At 39.5% G+C, this 20663-nt stretch overlaps 2 protein-coding genes across 2 annotated transcripts; both read left to right on the top strand.

Annotated features, from left to right (window-relative positions):
• The first annotated feature begins 5720 nt into the window (after window positions 1-5720).
• On the top strand, window positions 5721-16284 carry LOC127423307 (FAST kinase domain-containing protein 5, mitochondrial-like). The gene is made up of 2 exons (XM_051667498.1): window positions 5721-5857; window positions 8680-16284. The coding sequence occupies exon 2, from the start codon at window positions 8692-8694 to the stop codon at window positions 11125-11127; it is 2436 nt and encodes an 811-aa protein (XP_051523458.1). The 5' UTR covers window positions 5721-5857; window positions 8680-8691; the 3' UTR covers window positions 11128-16284.
• Window positions 16285-16392: 108 nt separating this feature from the next.
• Window positions 16393-20548, top strand: LOC127423375 (endoplasmic reticulum chaperone BiP). The gene is made up of 9 exons (XM_051667630.1): window positions 16393-16513; window positions 17313-17461; window positions 17804-18035; window positions 18128-18265; window positions 18346-18458; window positions 18540-18930; window positions 19023-19260; window positions 19349-19516; window positions 19617-20548. The coding sequence occupies exons 2-9, from the start codon at window positions 17346-17348 to the stop codon at window positions 20180-20182; spliced, it is 1962 nt and encodes a 653-aa protein (XP_051523590.1). The 5' UTR covers window positions 16393-16513; window positions 17313-17345; the 3' UTR covers window positions 20183-20548.
• Window positions 20549-20663: the final 115 nt, after the last annotated feature.

Below are 20663 nucleotides of genomic sequence, written 5' to 3' on the forward strand. Positions count from 1 at the left end.
TCTAATAGTTTCTCTTCACTGGTGCATCTGGAAAAAATATGTGTGAGTGAGTTTTTATAGTCCACATCCACACTGCAGTTTAAACACGTTCTGTTCACACAAACATTCACACTATACCGCTCAATTCACTCCAGAAAAATCTGAGTAACATCTGCGTATTGTGTATAGAAGCAAACTGAACAACTAGTTGTGAATGCAGTGATGTCACTCTCACTAAATTTGTGGTTGTCACTCCCAAAATTAGTCATACCATTCAAGAAACAGTTAGTATCCACATATTAACACCCTAGCAACCTATACCAGAACATCAGTTATCTAACAATGTCCTAGCAACCAGTTAATAACGCCTTAGCAATTAGGGATGGGATTCTTAGATTCTGCCAATTACAATTGTTAAGATAAAGTGAGTAATACTCGGCTGGTCATATGATCTCAACATGACAGCGCTCTTTAGTGTGCACCCAGCACATGCGAGTGTATATCATCTTAAAACATACCATTCTACTATTGCTATTTATTTCTGTTAAAAGTTTAGCAATTAGTAAATAAAAAATTACCAAGAGCATCTTTTAACCCTTAAATGCATGGGTGTTTCGCCAAACATTATTACATACACGGCACGTACAGTATATCTATCACAAATGGATCTACAATCTACAGATAGTGTCAAATTTTCTAAACATTTTCAAGACAATTAGAAAATAATAGAACAGAAATATTCTGATGTTTTATTTTTCATATAACAAAGAGATGATGCATTAAATCTAGAACAGGATTCATTATTTTCACACTGAAATTTCATGAGACGCAACTGACTGTCAAACACAAATTGAGCTACACATAACACATAATCTACACACACACACGCGCACACACACGCGCGCACACACACACACACACACACACACACACATATATATATATATATATATATATATATATGGGGATAAAATCTTGTACAATCAGGCCAGGAACACACTGCATAAGGAAAGAAGCTACTTTTATAAACTGAAAAACAAGTTTTCAGCTAACGACCCTGCATCAGTAAAAATAATTTACTAACTTCAAGACACCATCCCCCAACACTGCAGGGAACCAACAACTGGCTGATGACCTGAATGTGTTTTACTGTAGATTTGAAAGGCCCAATCTCACACCCCACACCCACTCTGACCTTCACTTCACACAAACATCAATACCTCCTGCAACCTCCCTCCTCCCCCCTCCTGCTACTCAACCTGCACTTAAGATCTGTGAAGAGGAGGTGTGCCGTGTCTTCCAGAAACAAAAGACAAGGAAAACATAGGGCCCAGAAGGTGCTTCACCCACTTATCTAAAATTCTGTGCTGACCAGCTGGCCCCCATCTTCACACAGATCTTCAACAGATCACTGGAGCAGTGTGAAGTTCCCTGCTGCTTCAAACGCTCCACTATTATCCCTGTCTCAAAGAAACACAAAATCACAGGACTCAATGACTACAGACCTGTCACTCTGAAGTCTGTGATTATGAAGTTATTTGAGAGACTAGTGTTAGCCCACCTCAAGGACATCACTGGACCCTTTCTAGATCCCCTTCAATTTGCTTATTGAGCAAACAGGTCTGTGGATGATGCTGTCAACATGGGATTGCATCATATCCTGCAACATCTGGACAGACCAGGGACATGTGCAAGGATCATTTTTGTGGACTTCAGTTCGGCTTTCAACACCATCATCCCAGCTATACTCCAGAATAAATTACACCATCTCTCTGTTCCCACGTCTATCTGTCAGTGGATCACCAGCTTTCTGACAAACAGGCAGCAGTTAGTGAAACTGGGGAAATTAACTTCCAGCACATGTACAATCATCACTGGTGCCCCCCAGGGATGTGTGCTCTCCCCACTACTCTTCTCCCTGTACACAGATGACTGCACCGCCAAGGACCCCTCTGTCAAGCTCCTGAAGTTTGCAGACGACACCACTGTCATCGGTCTCATCCAAGATGACGAGTCTGCATACAGAAGGGAGGTTGAACGGCTGGCTCAATAGTGCAGTCAAAACAACCTTGAGCTGAACACGCTCAAAATGGTGGAGATGATTGTGGACTTTAGGAGGAACACCCCAACACTGACCCCCCTCACCATTCTAAACAGCACTTTGGCAGAAGTGGAGTCATTCAGGTTCCTGGGCACTACCATCTCACAGGACCTGAAGTGGGAGACCCACATTGACTCCATTGTAAGAAAGGCCCAGCAGAGGTTGTACTTCCTTCACCAGTTGGGGAAGATCAACCTGCCACAGGTGCTGCTGATACAGTTCTACTCAGCAGTCGTTGAGTCTGTCCTATCTTCAATAACTGTCTGGTTTGGTTCAGCTATGAAATCAGACATCAGAAGACTACAAAGGAGAGTTTGGACTGCTGAGAGGATTATTGTTTGCCCCCTGTCCTCCCTTCAAGAACTGTACACTTCCAGAAGCAAAAATCACTCTGGACACCACTCACCCAGCCCATTACCTTTTTGAGCTGTTGCCCTCTGGCCGACGCTATAGAGCACGGAACACCAGAACCGTCAGGCACAAAAACATTTTTTTCCCTCAGGCTATCCATCTCATGAACAGTTAAAACTGCCCCATTGAGCAATGATTATGTGCAATACACAGCTTAGTCTATTTATATTATCCAACATACCATACCTCTTCTGCCATACATTCCCTTGCACTGTATATAACAGATTGTATTTGTACATATATATATACACAGGGTTGGGAGTGTTACTTTTGAAATGTATTCCACTACAGATTACAGAATACATGCTGTAAAATGTAATTTGTAATGTATTGCGTTAGATTACTCAAGGTCAGTAACGTAAGAATACTTTGGATTACTTCTTCAGCACTGGTAGATTTTTTCACTTGTTTTGACTATAAAAACTCTGTCAGTACAGTAAGACAAAATACATATGTTAAAAATACATTCTCTGAAAAACTGAAATATCTTATGCAGTGTTGTTTCTAAAACAAGATAAATCAAGTGGATCTTGTTTTAAGGATTTTTAGATATTTTTACAGGAAAACAATACAAAAATTATTATCAAGAATATGATTTTTGCCCTAATATCAAAGGTCTTGCTAGAAAAAAAGATCCAACATGAATTTTCTTGATAAAAAAATATGATCGTGCTGTAACATGTGCATGTAAAATGTCTAGAAATAGCAATTTAGCTTAGCGTAAAGCTGACAATTTACACAAGGTTTATTTCTATTTCTTCTGCTCCAAACTTACTTCAAACGTACTTCTCTGTCTGCTCGTATGAATGTAACACATCATAAGAAAGTGTTTCACCGCTGTTCAAATGCACTTTGGATCACATCATTTATATGTATAAATGTTTTCCATCTGAAAGGACTAAATATTAAATGAAACAAATGACAATAAAATGCAAAGTAATCTCTTCAGTAATCAAAATACTTTTTGAATGTAACTGTATTCTAATTACCAATGATTTAAATTGTAACTGTAGTGGAATACCGTTACTAATATTTTGTATTTTAAATACGTATTCCTGTTACATTTATTTCGTTACTCCCCAACACTGTATATACATATATATTGCCTTATTGTGTATTTCTATATATACTTATATTTTCTATTCACTTTTTATTTATTTATTTATGTATTTTTTATTATTATCTCTGTCTTGTTGCTGTATTGTTTGTGCACTGGAAGCTTCTGTCACCAAGACAAATTCCTTGTATTTGTAAGCATACTTGGCAATAAAGCTCATTCTGATATATATATATATATATATATACTATATATATATATATATATATTAGGCACTTTTTGAGTCTAAATAGGCTTACATAACTTACATAATTTCAGTACTACACCCAAATGACAATAGTCATATCATACTGTTCATGTGTTACACTTGCTATAGTTTATTCCATGTTGCTTCTTCATCAAATATCAATGTCAAATGTAAATCAAGTCAATCACCGAAACATCAACACCATTCTTTTTGAGTAAGAAATAACATGTATAATATGTACGTGTACACGCATATGAAATACTGATCATTCACAATTGTCACACAACACAATTAAGCAGTGATAAAAATATATAAATTTTTTGCAATTTTGCAATTTTTTGTTACACTATTCAGAAGAGAAAGGTTGAGGAATACTAAAGAGGTGTGGGCATAACTGCAAAAAATGGATGAAGTAAAGGTCACTAAAGACCCGAGATATGCATTAAAGGGTTAAATAATACTAATAATGGTTTTATTCATTTAATTTGTTTATTTGTAAAAAACAAAATACCAGTTATTACAGCAAAGCCTTGAGTACACATAAACCAGTACATTTCTTGGTTCTTTTGGCATTCCATTTCATTAACTTTATTTTGAAAATAATGACTACAGTATGTTTTTAATTTTCTAAAAAGATCCGGCTCATAAAGAGTCATTCGTTCAGGAATCAGACTGTCCTGGGCATGCTGTATGATTTGGATTCTCTAAAAAGAACCAGCTTTTTATAAGAATCATTAGTTCTGGAATTGGCCTACACTGGGCTCGTAGTATGTTTCTGATTCGCAAGAACTGGCTCATAAGAGTCATTCAATCGGGATTCAGATTCAGTAGCGCTCTTTAGTATTTAGGCATTCCTAAATATGGAATAATGTAAACTATGGTTAAAAATGGTTAATTTGTTTCAATAAGATCAACGATCTTAGCAGTGCTTGTAGTGAGCAGGTAATGACCACAACATTTCTTTAGATAGAATGGACCGTTTCCAAACCCGGAAATGTTAAAAGGGTCCATTGTATGGGAAGCCGAATTCACTTTTATTCATTCGCAGGATATGAATTGTTGATATCAACAATTCAATTTTCACTAGTTAGAATTCAAATTCTTTATATCAATAATTACATTTTCACTAGTAAAAATATGAATTCTTGATATAAATAATGACATCATCACTCACAGAAATCACATTCTTGATATCAAAAATGGAATTTCAATTAGTAAAAACCCTCATTTTTTATATCTATAATTGAATTTTCACTAGTGATGTTTCACACAGATATGTTATTCACTCCCATTCAATACACAATTATTGATAGCAAAAATGTGTTTCTTACTAGTTGAAAGTACAATTTCACATATCAACAGTTATTTTCTTACTAGTAAATAATATAATTTTCGATATCAAGAATGTAATTTCTACCAGTGGAAATGTCCATTTTTTATATCAATAATTTAATTCCAACTAGTAAAAATGCTCATTTTTTATATCAGATATTCAGTTTACACTAGTGACCATTTTAATTTCTGATATCTGTAATGTAATAGTTACTAGTATGAAATACTTATTAGATATTTTTAATTACACTCCAAATTATTGATATCTGAAATACATTTCCAGATATCAGATATCCCAATAATAACATGTTGAAATACATTTACAGACATCAAGAATTAGAATTTTAACTAGTGAAAATTAATTTCATGATATCAGGAAATTATATTTTTACTAGTAACAATGTAATTGTTGATATCAAAAATTATATTTTTACTAGTAAGAAGTGCATTCTTGATATCAAGAATGAGCATTTTAACTAGTGAAAATTTAATTGTTGATAACAATTCATGTCCTGCAAATGAATAAAAGCTAAAACGGCTTGCCATATCCATTATACTGATATTTCCGCTGTACTTTCTGACCATTGTGAGCCACCGTACAGACATGTGTCATTTGTCCTTTCCGCATACCCACCATGCTTTTGATATTGATTTAGAACACGAATAAATATTTTCTCAATGAGTCTTCTTGCAGTTAATACTTCTGTTGCTTGAAGAATACTTACTGAAGGTAAGTTTATCATTAACTGTGGTCTGCGCTTGATATTTACTGGTTATCGTCCGTGTTTAGATGAGAGTTCAACGCTAAAGGACGTCATGACGTCATCTGGCACACACGCGTATGCATTAGCTCAGTTTTAATTTTCTACACAAAATAACTTTATTGCCTGTTTATTGTGTGAAATGTAATTTCGTTACAACTTGATTACATTCTTTTGATTGACGAAACGCATTTGACCAACAACAATTAATTAATTACTAAATTCATTTGTTGTTTTTGACATGCAGCATCTGATACAGTTTATTTATGATACTGAAGATTAGAAGGACTGTTTTGAGTTTTGTGATGGTTCTGTGTCTATCCGTGAACAATAATGTAAGGTGAATGTGTTTAGCAGATTTAACTAAAATGCTTGCTTGATATGCTGCCAGAAAATGATAGATTTTGAATTTTTTTCTGTTTTGTTCAAATGAAAATAAAAAGTGGGTTAAGTTCCAAGAGCATTAATGCTTAAAATCTAGTATAAAGGAATAGTTCACCCAAAAATGCAAGTCATCATGCCTGCACCCTCATGTCATTCTAAACCCATGCTGTCATTTTTTTCTGAACACAAAAGAGTCTTAATGCAGCTCTTTTCCACTGAATAACAGTTAGTGACAATCTCAGTTACAGTCAATTACAGCATTGCGTTTAGGTCTACTGTTGCATCAAAACTTTATATTTACATGTTTTCTTTCAGCTGAACATTGTAACCAATCACAGACATGTCAGTTTGCTTTCTGTGTATAATTTATTCATAATTTCTAAGAATGTTACATGCATATGCCCCACACAAAATTAGAATTTTAATGTAAATTCTATGAATTGAAATAAATCACAATTTCTATATCAACTGGAGAAAGTAGTATCATCCATTATAAGCGTTGGAGGGGTCGAGGAGGCCGATAGCACCACCTTTAGTGAACCGCTGGTGCCCCCCTTTACATTGCATACCTTGCATATATGGTTTTTGCGCCTCTGAGACCAAATGACGTTCAGCACCAACAACCTCAAACCTGAGTTGACGTGCCATTTTTAAAATCTGAACGCGAAGAATGAATTTCAGAGCTTTGGCGAAAGGAAAATTTGTGAATAATGGCTCAAATTTTGGTCTGTTCCTCAAACAAAGCTAGTATGACTTGTGATGTGGTCATATGGTCTTTTATGCTGTGTTTCAATGCTGTGGAACGACATGAGGGTTAGTTAAATAATGACAGAATTTAAATTTTTGGTGAATTAATTAAGACCATTGTTTAGGTGATTGATATGACTGTGGGCGCTTATAGACTAGAGTTTACGCTGCATAAGAGAACGCTGTGAATGCATTGATTTCGATGGGGATGGTGCGTCGGAAGGACGGAGAGGGAATACGCAAGGGTTTGCAAGTGATGCTGCGTCATGCGACCAAAAGTTGAGAGCATTTAAACTTTTGCTGCAACGCACTCTGACGTAGCAGGCTTCCCGCAGGTCCTTAAAAAGTCTTAAAATGTCTTAAATTCAGTTTTCAAAATGTAAGTCCATAAAAAGTCTTAAATATCTTAAATGGTTAAACAAAAGTCTTAATTATCATTTAAAGAGGTCTTAAATTTAGGGACAGAAAAACAGGAATTACGTTTTGGCCGAATGTAATTATTAAACGGCAGAAGGCAGTGATTTAAATAAATAAATCTATAGTCTGTATGCGCTGCATGCTTCAAAGTGAAGACGCGGCACTGTTGCACATTCACCAAGCGCGCAGGGAGCTCATGATACAGTGTTTCCAGCTGTTTCAGAGCGGTTCACAAGTTAATTAGTGCTTTTTTGTTTTGTTTTATGACAATGTTTATTTTACAGCATATATATAGTAATAAGTTGTAGATTATTTTAAGAGTGCATATTTTATTTCCCTTATCTGTTTGTGTGAGCAACTGGGAGTACAGACATTTCAAAATAAGAGTCTCCGGTGTATTTTCGGCTTGTTTATAGTTATAAGCCCTGCGTTATGCACCAAATCTTAATTTTTTTTTCTGGTTATTATAGGAAATTTGGTTTCTTGTTGCCTCTGTGCCCGTTCCCATCACAGTAAGAATTTGTAACGCATTCAGTATTTCAGTTTTAAAAACAATCGGACGATTTATCAGTTATCGCCTTTCTTCCAACGCATTATTGTATCAGCAAAATCCGATATCGGTCGACCTCTAATTAGTATGTGTTGATATTATGGTACATACAATTTTTTAATATGATTTGGTATGAACATACTGTACTAATTTTATTTGTTCAAGTCTTAAAGCTTTTAAAAAGTCTTAAATTTGATTTTAAAATCTGTGCAGCATCCCTGTGTAAGCATTGAGAATTCTGGATAGGCGGGACTAGTTGTGCTGTGAAATCGAAAAAACATGCCGGACAAACTCATACATGCGGTGTATTCATTCTCTGACCTTTATTATTTTTCTCTTCCATGTTTAAAAGTAATTGTAGAGAGAGAGCCTGGAGAATTGTTTCAATATTTACTGGTACATTGTCGTAAAGCTATATATTTTAAATAGCCATCTCGATCTGTGTTCGCCACTGGATTACAGCTTGTTTTCAGACTGAAACACCTCTTTTCTCTGGTTCACGCCCTTTCAAACGGACCTTTCGCATTCCCTTGCGTCTCCGAGCTTTCTCAAGTTTGTAAGCGCCCTTAGAATGTATTTAATTGACATGTTTTTTTGTTTTTTTTCAAGTTGTACAATTGAAGACACTATTGGTCAAATTGGTAAAAACCTCTCTCATCAATTGACAAAAATCTGTTTTATGATCTGTTCCAGTATCTGGTGTTGATGTCTGCAACGGTGCTGTTTTTTCATGTGGCAAAGCGGCGTCTTTATGCCAACACGCAGCGCTTTACCATCTTTAGAGCCCAACATCTGCCATCAAAGGGAGAAAATGGAGAGCAAAAGGGAGAAGAAAAAGAAACGCAAAGCCCAGAGCATCCAACGAGCATACTGGTGTACAACCCCTCCGCTTACTACCAGACAAAAAACGTCCGTGCCTTGGGGCGTTCATATACTGAAGAACCTTCCTCTAATCTCCCCATCAACCCTGCTTTCCGACAACAGAGTAACCCGTACAGCATCAGCTCTTCACGACGGCTCTCCAGTGCTAAAAACACGCTGCTAAACCTGGCTTTTAGTAAAGCTGGATCTATCAGAGGTGCCGCACCTACCCCATACGCCACCAAAGATCCAGGTGCCAAAGGTGACCCTCGAGCTTTTCAGAGATGTCGACCTGAATACCTCAATATGACCCATGACGTCTCCCAGCGTTCATTAACTATTGACCTCAATGAGGCCTCGTTACTTCTTCATAAAGTCACCGTTCTAAAAGGCAACATGGAACCCTCAGATGTCGCTAATTTCTTGTGCAAACTTGGCCAGTTGCCCCATGAACGCACAGCAGTCATTAGAGGTGATACGCGATTCAACATGTTGCTGCGGTATAGTGTTGAAAGCCTGCAAAACTTCACGCATGCGCAGTTATTAGATGTGCTGAGGGCCTTTGTGAATTTGGGACTGCCTCATTCCCATAGCATATTGGGATTGTTTGAAACAGAGTTTTGCCGCCGAGCAAGTGAGATGGAGCTTCATCAGTTGCTACTTGCCGCTGACTTGTGGCGGTGCCTTGGTCGATTTGTTCCTCGGTATTTGGAGAAGCTTTTTGACAGCATTACCCAATACTTTAACCAGATAGGTCCACCAGAACTAGTTCAACTGGTGTATGTTGTTGGAGAAGGCAGGAGATGTCCAGATACCCTCATTCAGCCCATAGAATCATTACTCATGCGTCACTTAAACCAACTGATGGCTGAAGAATTAGGTGCCGTTTGCTTAAGCCTCTTCAAATCCCAGATTTCCCTGTCCGAGAGAGCCGTCCGCAGACTTGTGGACAGGACGCATGTGGTAGTCAAGGACATGAGTGATTTTGGAATAGTGAATGTAATGAAACTTATGCGATTTAGCTATCTGGATCATCTTCCGTGGTTGGAGGCCATGGGATTGGAGGTACCTCGACGTGCCCCACAGATGGGGGTTCAAGGCCTCATGCACGTTGTCTTGGCCTGCTCCGCTCTGCACTACCGTAATGATCGGATTCTCCTGGCCGTAGCTGAACAGCTCCCTAATGTAGTCGAGCACTGCAGAAGTAAAGATGTTGCGAAGATGCTGTGGGCTTTCGGCACGTTAGGTTTCCTTCCGAGCCAATGTCCCAACCTCTATCCCAGTCTCACTAAAATCCTATGTGAACGTGAGGCTGAATTTCAGAGATTCCCTGAACATCTCCTCACTGGCCTGCTTGGTCTTGCTTTTGTGGGTCAATTCCCACACGACTTGCTTAACCTGGCTTTAAGCACAGAGTTCGTCAACAAGGCCTGCAACTCCCTGGAGCTTGAGTTGAGAAAAGACTTGTTCACCTTAGATGGAACTGTAGGTCTAGAGTTGCCCAGGTGGACGGGCCCAAGGCTAAGTCATGCAATGAAGGAAGAGGTGACAAAGCAGTTATGGGATTTTGCCCAGGCAGATATTTGCCAGAAGCCCGAGGTGCTTGAGGCCGAATCTATGCTGCAGAAACTTCTGGGTGGAGAATGGTTTGTGCGCAAACACATGATCTTTCCACATTTGCGCTCCATTGACCTAGAGGTTCACTTGGACCATAGTGAGGAGCCTCTTCCTGTGTCCTCTGGACCTTGCCACCAGAATCTCCCTCAGAAAGGTTCTGCCTGGTCTCAAGACTGGGAACAAAGACTCTCTGGAGTAACCCTAACTGATGACCTACTAGCTCAGCTCACAAATACCCGAAAGACCCCAGTGTGCTCGCCCGACAAGCCAGTCCAAAAGCCGTCGCTTCACAGAGTTGTGCCCATTCAAGAGAGGGAAAGTATTTTCAGTGTTGGTGTTGACTTGACGGATGATCTTGTGATGGCATTGACAAAATCTGGGAAGTGCTCAACGCACCCGGATGATTCAAAACCATCTATTGTACGACTCGCTGTTCAAGTGACAAATAGGAATCAGTATTGCTACAGGAGCCAGCAGTTGCTTGGATTACATGCACTGAAAAGGAGACAACTCATGCTTGCAGGATATCGAGTTGTAGAGTTGCCCCACTGGGAATGGTTTCCCCTACTGCGACGCTCTCAGGCAGAGAAACTCGCCTACCTGCACTGCAAGATATTTAGCTGTTCTGACTCCAAAAAAACAGACTACAACTTCAATGACTGATTAGATTTTTATACATAAATAAACGTTCAAGCTAGATGCTTACAGATTGTTCCTTGATCAACCTACATCTAATGTAATTATATTGTTGAAAGGTGTATTGTAGCCTGTAAGGTGTTCTTAGAGATTTTGTGTTTCAGTGGCATATACACAGAATTAAAGGCTTATAACTAAAAAAACAAGGAGGGTCAAGTGTTTGGTATCATTGTTAAGAAAACTTTTCAATTTTTTTTAACGATATAGATTATGATACATTTTGAGACTCTCAGCCTAAAGGCGGGTGCACACTGTATGATTTTGGCCATGATTCCACCATCTGAGACACATTTCGGGAATCCTAAAGTATTTCTGTCATCGCAGGGCAAAATCGTCAATCTTACAACATTCAATGTGACGTTCACAGACGGCTGATTAATAGCCTTTGCGATAATCTTAAGCCTCCGATGAAGTTCTGGCAGTGTCAAAAATTTAGCATCGTAGCCGTATAGTGTGACTGCTATTACGACGGCCAGGTTAGATATTCCGCTCCTCTCTCGCACCCCAATTCACTTGGAAAGTAACCTGCTAGCCGTCTGCACCATAGCAACATTTGTGCCCAGTTATCACTCTACTCAAGCTCTTTCAGTATCTTTTTTGTTTTCTCCAATGTGAATGCAGAAGTTTGTTATTTTTCGGGCCACAAGTCTTTTTATTTCCACAATGAATATTTGCTAGTGGTAGCCCTTCATTACTGTAGGCTACCTCCCGCACTCACATTCATTCTCAACATCTGTAATTTTCTGTATTTTTTGTCTTATTATAGGCCTATTTGACAAAGTCCATCTTTCTTCTAAATGTAAGCATATGCTCGTGATGGAGTGGTATTGGAGCAACGGAAATGCTGATGTCCTGACTTTCAGAGAGCGAAAAAATAATACTCCTCCGTGGTGGGCAAATTTCGCTGTTTCGCTTCTATTCCGCAACACCCCCGTAACGTGAGTCACATTCACTGATTGGGACGATTGGGACCACAGTCGGCTATGATGTATACTCAGTATGACATAATGTTGCACAGTGTGCCATGGCAATATCAGTGCGTTCATATCGTACAGTCTGACAAGCAACAATCATAAAGGACTATTATAAATCGTACAGCGTGTACCCGCCTTAAGAAACTGTTGAAAAATCACAAAACAAATTGAGCCAAAAATGTACTTTGTTTTTTCCTGATTTTTCTGATTTGACATTTATGTTAACTGTAACTTTTTGTGTTGATACGACAAAGAAATGAGAAGATAGCATTACAAAAATTATTTATCCTAGTGTACAAAAATGTATCCAAATAAATAAAACAATAATAGACATTAAGAACTAATTACACATGCAAACACAACAATGACTAAAGGTTTGCATAGCATGCAGACATGATTTTAGTAATGAGATTTCACAGAATGAGTTTCATTCTGTGTCATTTGAGTCATCATTGAGTCTGTGTCATGTATTTGGTGCCATCTCCTGGTGGCCATATGTAACATTGTGCTTCATGTGTATTATCTAATGATCTATGCATCTGATTATCTTGTGTGTGGACTCGTTTGAAAGATAATCACCTCCTCTAAGTAATGGTATGGGATATTTTATGTTCCGTTTATTTTTCGTGAAGTTATAAGTGAAAGTGCAGCATATAAGTAATATAATTGTCACAGAACATTCAGTACTGTGCAAAAGTTTTAGGCACTTGTGAAAAATGTTGCATAGTGAGGATGTCTTCAAAAATAATGCCATAAATAGTTTTCATTTATCACTTAATGTCATACAAAGTCCAGTAAACATAAAAAAAATGGTATGACCACCTTTGCCTTCAAAATAGCACCAGTTCTCCTAGATACACCTGGACACAGTTTTTCTTGGTTGTTGGCAGATAGGATGTTCCAAGCTTCTTGGAGAATTAGCCACAGTTCTTCTGTCTATTTAGACTGTCTCAATTGCTTCTGTCTCTTTATGAAATCTCTCAATGTTCTGTGGGGAGCTCTGTGGGGGCCATGACATCTGTTGCAGGGCTCCCTGTTCTTCTATTCTAATCTTTTCTATTTACAAAAGTAATGTTTGGGAGTCTAACATTTATATTTCCTATCAGTCTGTGCATCTTATCATGTGGCTTGTTGAGCGCTTTACCGTGGAGACGTAGCGCGTGTGGAGGCTTCGCTATTCTCCGCAGTATCCACGCACAACTCGCCACACACCCCACCGAGAGCGAGAACCACATTATAGCGACCACGAGGAGGTTACCCCATGTGACTCTACCCTCCCTAGCAACCGGGCCAATTTGGTTGCTTAGGAGACCTGGCTGGAGTCACTCAGCATACCCTGGATTCGAACCCGCGACTCCAGGGGTGGTAGTAAGCGTCAATACTCGCTGAGCTACCCAGGCCCCCCTCATCTTGATAGTTTTGGGTTGAATGGATCACATGACAAAAAATATGACATTGTTTTTGAATATTTCTAGATTTATCCACTTTGGATAGCGTTTTCGGAATTGCTCTGTTTTCGCAGGACAAAAATGCCATCCAAGTGTGGAAGGAAGGCCAAAACGCAGCGATTTCAAACAAAAACATATTAGTGTGGACGTGGCCTTACACCCTGTCTACACCGGATGCGAGCATTGCGTTAAAAGCATTAGAACCCATTATAATATTGATGCTGTCTACACTGGAACCATCCGTTGCGGACAGTAAACGGGTGTCCCGTTGCATTTTGCGCTGCATGCGCTGGCGCTACTGCCAATAATACAAATAAACGGTTTAGAACGTTCGTGTCAACGCTTCCAGTGTAGACCACCTCAAGCCGTTGCGTCATGTCTCTTTGCATCAACAGACGTGCCTGGTTTAGACAGGGTGTAAGTGCTTTTCCATCATTGGGTGGAACGGTTCTAAACACAGTGACTAATGGTTCTAGTAGCATTTCAGCCTGAGCACTGTTTCACTACAAACCGTTCCAAACCTGGAATTCTTAGCATGATTAGTTAACGGTGCTCAGGACAGAGAACCATTCTGGTGGAACAGCTTTACCGACATGGCGACTCATGATTGGTCCGTTCTCCAGTCAGTCTATTCTAATCCTGATTTCGCAGCACCACAGTGGAAAAAGAAACCGTAGCCTCTAGCCTGTATCAGTACAAAATGGCATGGCTTTTGCAATTCCGTTCGCTGGCGCTAGTGCCGCCAAAATTACACACTTCAGCTTCAACAGAGTTAAGACCCAGGTATACTTCGTTTTGCCGAATTCCGGATCGCCTCGTTCTGAGTATACTTTTCTGACCACGAACGAATAGGAACGCGTTCGACGCATGTGCTCTACAACTGCTTTGTCACACTCTTTTAGTACAGTCGGTGGCCAGCGCATGCGCAGATGACGTGCACAGACGAGGACCGCGTTGCCGAGTCAAGAAAATCTACCATTCGGCTGTGCTGATGACGCAGTTTGCATCACACATACTGTGCACAGAGGGATCCACAACGCAGGTTACTTTGGCCTTTAATAAGAACATCCAAGTGGCTCACACCCCCCATTTGGATGATTGTTGACTCTGTTTTGGCACATTGCATCACCTTGAATTAAATTATGTACCATCTGTGTGAATGTCTAAATTGTGTTACACAACCTTGCAGGAACTGTAACAATAGAGCATTTGACTCACTGGCCTAATTTTATAACAATTCTATATTCTGTAACGATAAATTGTACAGTTCTGTTATCTGGATCTACACTAAGCAAATTCTGAGATGGATTTATATTGAAGTTGCAGGAGTGTTTTTGGGTTAAAAAGATCTAGGAACTTGTCTTGTCATTATTATGACCCTGAACAAGGCAAAAACTATCAACTAAAACAGATTAAAGGAATATAACCTTCGCTACCAGACATCAGAAGTATTATCACACACTATATTCCTGCTGGTCAATTACCTGTCATTTATTAGCATTGTGACTCAGTATTAAATCATACTGAAAAAGTGTTTCCTCTCATTGCATCGTGTATACAGATGAGTCACATTATTTTGTTTTCACATTTAAGCTAATGACTGAGCAAACCGCAACAAAATTTCCCAATTGTAAACACACCCATTTGATTTTGCCATTGACTCTAAAGTTGTTTCACTTTATTTGCACCTTATAAGTTAAAAGATTATTAAATAACTCTTTTGTACAATGAGTGCTAAACTGTATAATAGCAGTATTTTTCATCTCACATATTTTATGTCCATTATATATTTATTTGGCAAGTAGCTATGTAATAGTCAGCTGTGTTGGGTAAGTAATTAATTACTAACTACTAATTACATCTTCTATAGTGTAATTAGATTACTGTACTCTGTCTGAAAAGTAATTGCATTACTTATTACTAATTACTTTCTAAAACCCTGATCAACCTCGACCAGATGAAAAATACAAGGATAGACATGAAACTGTTATTTTAATTGTTTCAAATAAATCAAATAAATTATTAATGAACTGGTCAAAGAATTTAAAGGGGCAGCGTTAAATTAGAAAACATACTTTTTAACATTAGACGTAAAATTTCTCAATTTTAAATTCACTATTGCTTTATATAGAATTGTTCTAGGGTCTATATACAGTATTTAACACAATTACATAAGAAGTAACTGTAATGAAATTACTGAAAAATTAAGAGTAATCCCTTAATTAATTTTTTTCAATGAAAAAGTCATTTAATTACCTGGTAATGCATTACACCCAACACTGATAGTCAGAATCATGTACCATCAACTGTTTCTGTCCCCTTTTTTTCCATTGATATGCACATTTTACTTATTTCAACATAAGATATATTCAATCTGTACATTTAATTGTCAATTGAAAATTAATTGTATGTACAATCCATATTCAAACTCTAATATCATCTGCTTTTTGACAACAGCAGTTTCCCTACATCTCACAGAAAACCCGATAAAATATATGTGTAAATAGGTAAAAGCTTGTGCGTAATAAGCATGTAATACGAAATTTGGGGTAAATGCCAATCAAAATATTCCTGTTTCTGGTCTTGTTCAAGTGCGTCTTACACCAAAGACCCGCCCCCATCCGGAAACGTCACACACTGACACACACGCAATCCAATGAAATCGTTACAATTCGCCTCATCTCGTGACGTTTCCACCCTCAGTACATGTGCAAATCAGCAGCAGCCAGCGTGCAACGCTCCGCCAATGAGCGCCTTCCAACCAGCTGCTCTCTGACCAATCACGAGGCTCCACGACGGGGAAGAGTTGACGGCTTATATACAGGCGAGAGCGGCTCCATGCGTGACAGTTCACACTGAGAGTCGAGTACAGCACATTGATTGCGTACAGCCTACGCCCTTGAGACTTATACTTCATATTTCAAATATCAGGTAACAATCTTATCTTATCTAGACTATTATAGCTCCAATATTTAATTTATTTCACAAAACAAGCGTAAAATAAGACATTTAGGTTCAATAGTATTGGGAAATGGGTGCTAAAAATGTGTTGACAATAAAATGTATATTTAAATATAATTGACAAAATGTGTTTTTGTTTGCTGTTTGTAATGCTCATTCATTAGTTGGGCTATTAAGCCACTACCTGGTTAAGCAAGAGGAATAGATCCATTATATAACACTGTTTATCTTTATAAAATGGTTTAAAATAGAAATAAATGTACTTAGTACTTTCAGTCTACAAGTAGCATAACATTTATATTTGGAGTCATTTATAAAAATTAGGATTTGATGATCAGAGCACCCACGAGGTTTGAACTGGAGACCAGTCACTCTTCTTAACTAGTACAGAAAAAATGGATCAGTGGTTGATCAGGATTTCTGCAAGTCATTTCAGATTTTTAGGGGGAATTCTGTGCATGCTTTGCATTATTTATTGGCTTTAATAAACTGGTTTTAATAGTGCATTCTTGCACTTTTCATATTTGAAATTTGCAATCCAACTCTATGCATCTGTGCACTTAATGTGCATCTATCTGTCCATTTCATTTTTGGTGGAACTGCTTATATTTGAGCGAAACTTTGAGTAGTATTTAGAAAATCAAGATTACTTCCTTCATTTTTCTGCATGTTGTATAGCATGCTTTAATGCAACCCTGTAGCCAATGAGCAAAGTCCGTTATGTTTATATGCCCTGACTTGTTATTTAAATGTACTTTTCCTGTTACAGAAAACACTGGAGATTTGATAGATCCACGCCAAAATGCGATTCCTTTGCCTGTTCCTGCTGGTGGCCGGCAGCGTGTTTGCTGATGAGGATGATAAGAAGGAGAGTGTTGGGACAGTGGTCGGAATAGATCTTGGGACCACCTACTCATGGTGAGAATGGTTTTGGATAATGAATGCAAGGTTCCCAGTCAGACAACATAGAAATATCAGGAAATGTAAAGATTTTCAGGCCTGGGAAATGTTTTAAAATATAATGGAAAGTTCTTCCAGTTATGCTTGGAACTTGCACTCACTAGAACCAATTTCTACACGATAAATAATTTCAGAGCTGTCGATTGATTTTTGAAAGTCCTTATACAGTAATCGACTGGATGCATTGAAATGCATCCTTCAAAAGTGGAAGAAAATCTTGATATGGGTCATAATTAGCAATTACCTCCATGTAAACATTATTAATGTTTAACCATTTATATTTGGCTTTTGTACAATCAGTGTTGGAGTCTTCAAGAATGGCCGTGTTGAGATCATCGCCAATGACCAAGGAAACCGCATCACTCCATCATATGTGGCATTCACCACCGAGGGCGAGCGTCTCATCGGAGATGCTGCCAAGAACCAGCTGACCTCCAACCCAGAGAACACTGTCTTTGACGCCAAGAGATTGATCGGCCGTACGTGGGGCGACTCCGCTGTGCAGCAGGACATCAAGTACTTTCCCTTCACTGTACGTATCCGTCCAAACTAAACCTTATTTTAGGGGTGGCTGCCTGTGTATTGGAATGGAATTGCTAAATGCTGGTGCCATGTCTCTTCCAGGTTATTGAGAAGAAGAACAAACCTCACATCCAGTTAGATATTGGATCAGGTCAGATGAAGACCTTTGCCCCAGAGGAGATCTCAGCCATGGTTCTTACCAAGATGAAGGAAACTGCAGAAGCCTACCTTGGAAAGAAGGTAAAGTCTCCACTCCAAAACCAGCTATTGGTTCTACTGCAGCAAAACTCAACATCTAATCCATTTCCATTCTTTTAAAGGTCACACATGCTGTGGTCACTGTGCCCGCTTACTTCAATGATGCTCAGCGCCAGGCCACTAAAGATGCTGGCACTATCGCTGGTCTGAACGTCATGAGAATTATCAATGAGCCGTAAGTACCATTGCTTTTTCGACTGTTGGTTATTTTGTTAACAGTATCTTCATGTTAACAAACATCTTGTTGCTTTCACAGAACCGCTGCTGCCATTGCCTATGGTCTGGACAAAAAGGATGGCGAGAAAAACATCCTGGTGTTTGATCTTGGCGGTGGCACCTTCGACGTATCCCTACTGACCATTGACAATGGTGTGTTCGAGGTGGTGGCCACCAACGGAGACACTCATCTTGGTGGTGAAGACTTCGATCAGCGTGTCATGGAGCACTTCATCAAGTTGTACAAGAAGAAAACCGGAAAGGACGTGCGCAAGGACAACCGTGCCGTACAGAAGCTGCGTCGTGAGGTGGAGAAGGCCAAGAGAGCGCTGTCTGCCCAGCATCAGGCCCGCATCGAGATCGAATCCTTCTTTGAGGGTGAAGACTTCTCCGAAACTCTGACCCGTGCCAAGTTTGAGGAGCTCAACATGGTACGAGTGCTTCTGCATGTTGTAGCAATAGTTGATCAAATATAAATGGTGCTGTTTCACACAACTAACAAATGTCTCCTTTCTTCTTGCAGGACTTGTTCCGTTCCACCATGAAGCCCGTACAGAAGGTTCTGGAAGATGCTGACCTGAAGAAGTCTGACATTGATGAGATCGTCTTAGTTGGTGGTTCCACTCGTATCCCCAAGATCCAGCAGTTGGTGAAGGAGTTCTTCAACGGCAAAGAACCTTCCAGAGGAATCAACCCTGATGAGGCCGTGGCTTATGGAGCTGCTGTTCAGGCTGGCGTTCTCTCAGGAGAAGAGGATACTGGTGAGTTTTGGGGAAATGGTGGACAAGAACATCTGAATGTTCATCAAGTCACTTGGAAGATAGTTTCTAACTGAATTCTGTTGAACAGGTGACCTTGTGCTTCTGGATGTGTGCCCGTTGACACTGGGTATTGAGACCGTTGGCGGCGTGATGACCAAACTAATTCCAAGGAACACCGTTGTGCCTACTAAGAAGTCTCAGATCTTTTCTACTGCTTCTGACAACCAGCCAACTGTGACCATCAAAGTTTATGAAGGTAAGCGAACGGTTTCCTTAAACTTCTTTGGCGCACGCTTGCAGTTGTCAAAGCAAATCATGTTCTTGAAGTTCTCATTTTGTTTTCCTCATTCTTCTAGGTGAGCGTCCCCTTACAAAAGACAACCACCTTCTGGGTACCTTTGACCTGACCGGGATCCCCCCTGCACCTCGAGGAGTCCCTCAGATCGAGGTGACCTTTGAGATCGACGTAAACGGTATCCTCCGTGTGACCGCTGAGGACAAGGGCACAGGAAACAAGAACAAGATCACCATCACCAATGACCAGAACCGCTTGACTCCCGAAGACATCGAGCGCATGGTCAACGAGGCTGAGCGATTTGCCGACGAGGACAAGAAGCTGAAAGAGCGCATCGACGCCCGTAATGAGCTGGAGAGTTACGCCTACTCTCTGAAGAACCAGATTGGTGACAAAGAAAAGCTGGGCGGCAAATTGTCGTCTGAAGATAAGGAGGCCATCGAGAAGGCAGTTGAGGAGAAAATCGAATGGTTGGAGTCCCACCAGGATGCAGACCTCGAAGAGTTCCAGTCCAAGAAGAAAGAGCTTGAAGAGATCGTACAGCCCATCGTAAGCAAGCTCTATGGCAGCGCGGGTGGACCGCCACCAGAGGACTCCGATGACCAGAGCGAGAAGGATGAATTGTAGGTCGCTCCGATTCCACCTTGAACTCTCTTTTCAGTTGTCTTGATGCCCTCACCTCCCTAGAAGTGGCACAGGTGTACATATTTGACTTGATGGACATTTTTGTAAGCAATGTTAGATTGAGGGGGCAACTGTAAAGCCAAGAATCTCTTCTGAAAAGACATGTGGAGCATTGAGTTTTTTTGTTGTTTTTTTTTTCTCTCTTCACTCTGGTGGAGATTTAGTCAGCCTGGTTTTGAGGCTTGATGCTGCTGTTCTCAGGCAGTTCAAAATGCATTCTGTGAGGGGCAATTGGGGGGGGAGGGGGTAGTTTGGTCTGGGAGTTGCCTGGATAAATGTCATGTCACATACAAAACGTTATTTATTTAAAATCTGGCAAATGTAGAAGACATTTCTACTATTACAAAATAAACATTTGATACAAAACTGTCTCTAATTGTCTCTTAATTCAAATGTGTCATTAAACTTTAGTAAAATGGATTTT

This window comes from Myxocyprinus asiaticus, chromosome 3 (assembly GCF_019703515.2).
Source record: "Myxocyprinus asiaticus isolate MX2 ecotype Aquarium Trade chromosome 3, UBuf_Myxa_2, whole genome shotgun sequence".
Taxonomy (NCBI): Eukaryota; Metazoa; Chordata; class Actinopteri; order Cypriniformes; family Catostomidae; genus Myxocyprinus; species Myxocyprinus asiaticus.

What these genes read in the sequence shown, in the direction of transcription:
- LOC127423375 (XM_051667630.1), top strand. Translation starts at nt 17,346, where the DNA reads ATGCGATTCCTTTGCCTGTTCCTGCTGGTGGCCGGCAGCGTGTTTGCT. An exon ending in TCAAGTACTTTCCCTTCACT is followed by an intron (nt 18,036 to 18,127) that starts GTACGTATCCGT and finishes TGTCTCTTCCAG; the next exon opens with GTTATTGAGAAGAAGAACAA. An exon ending in GACCATCAAAGTTTATGAAG is followed by an intron (nt 19,517 to 19,616) that starts GTAAGCGAACGG and finishes TCATTCTTCTAG; the next exon opens with GTGAGCGTCCCCTTACAAAA.
- LOC127423307 (XM_051667498.1), top strand. Translation starts at nt 8,692, where the DNA reads ATGTCTGCAACGGTGCTGTTTTTTCATGTGGCAAAGCGGCGTCTTTAT.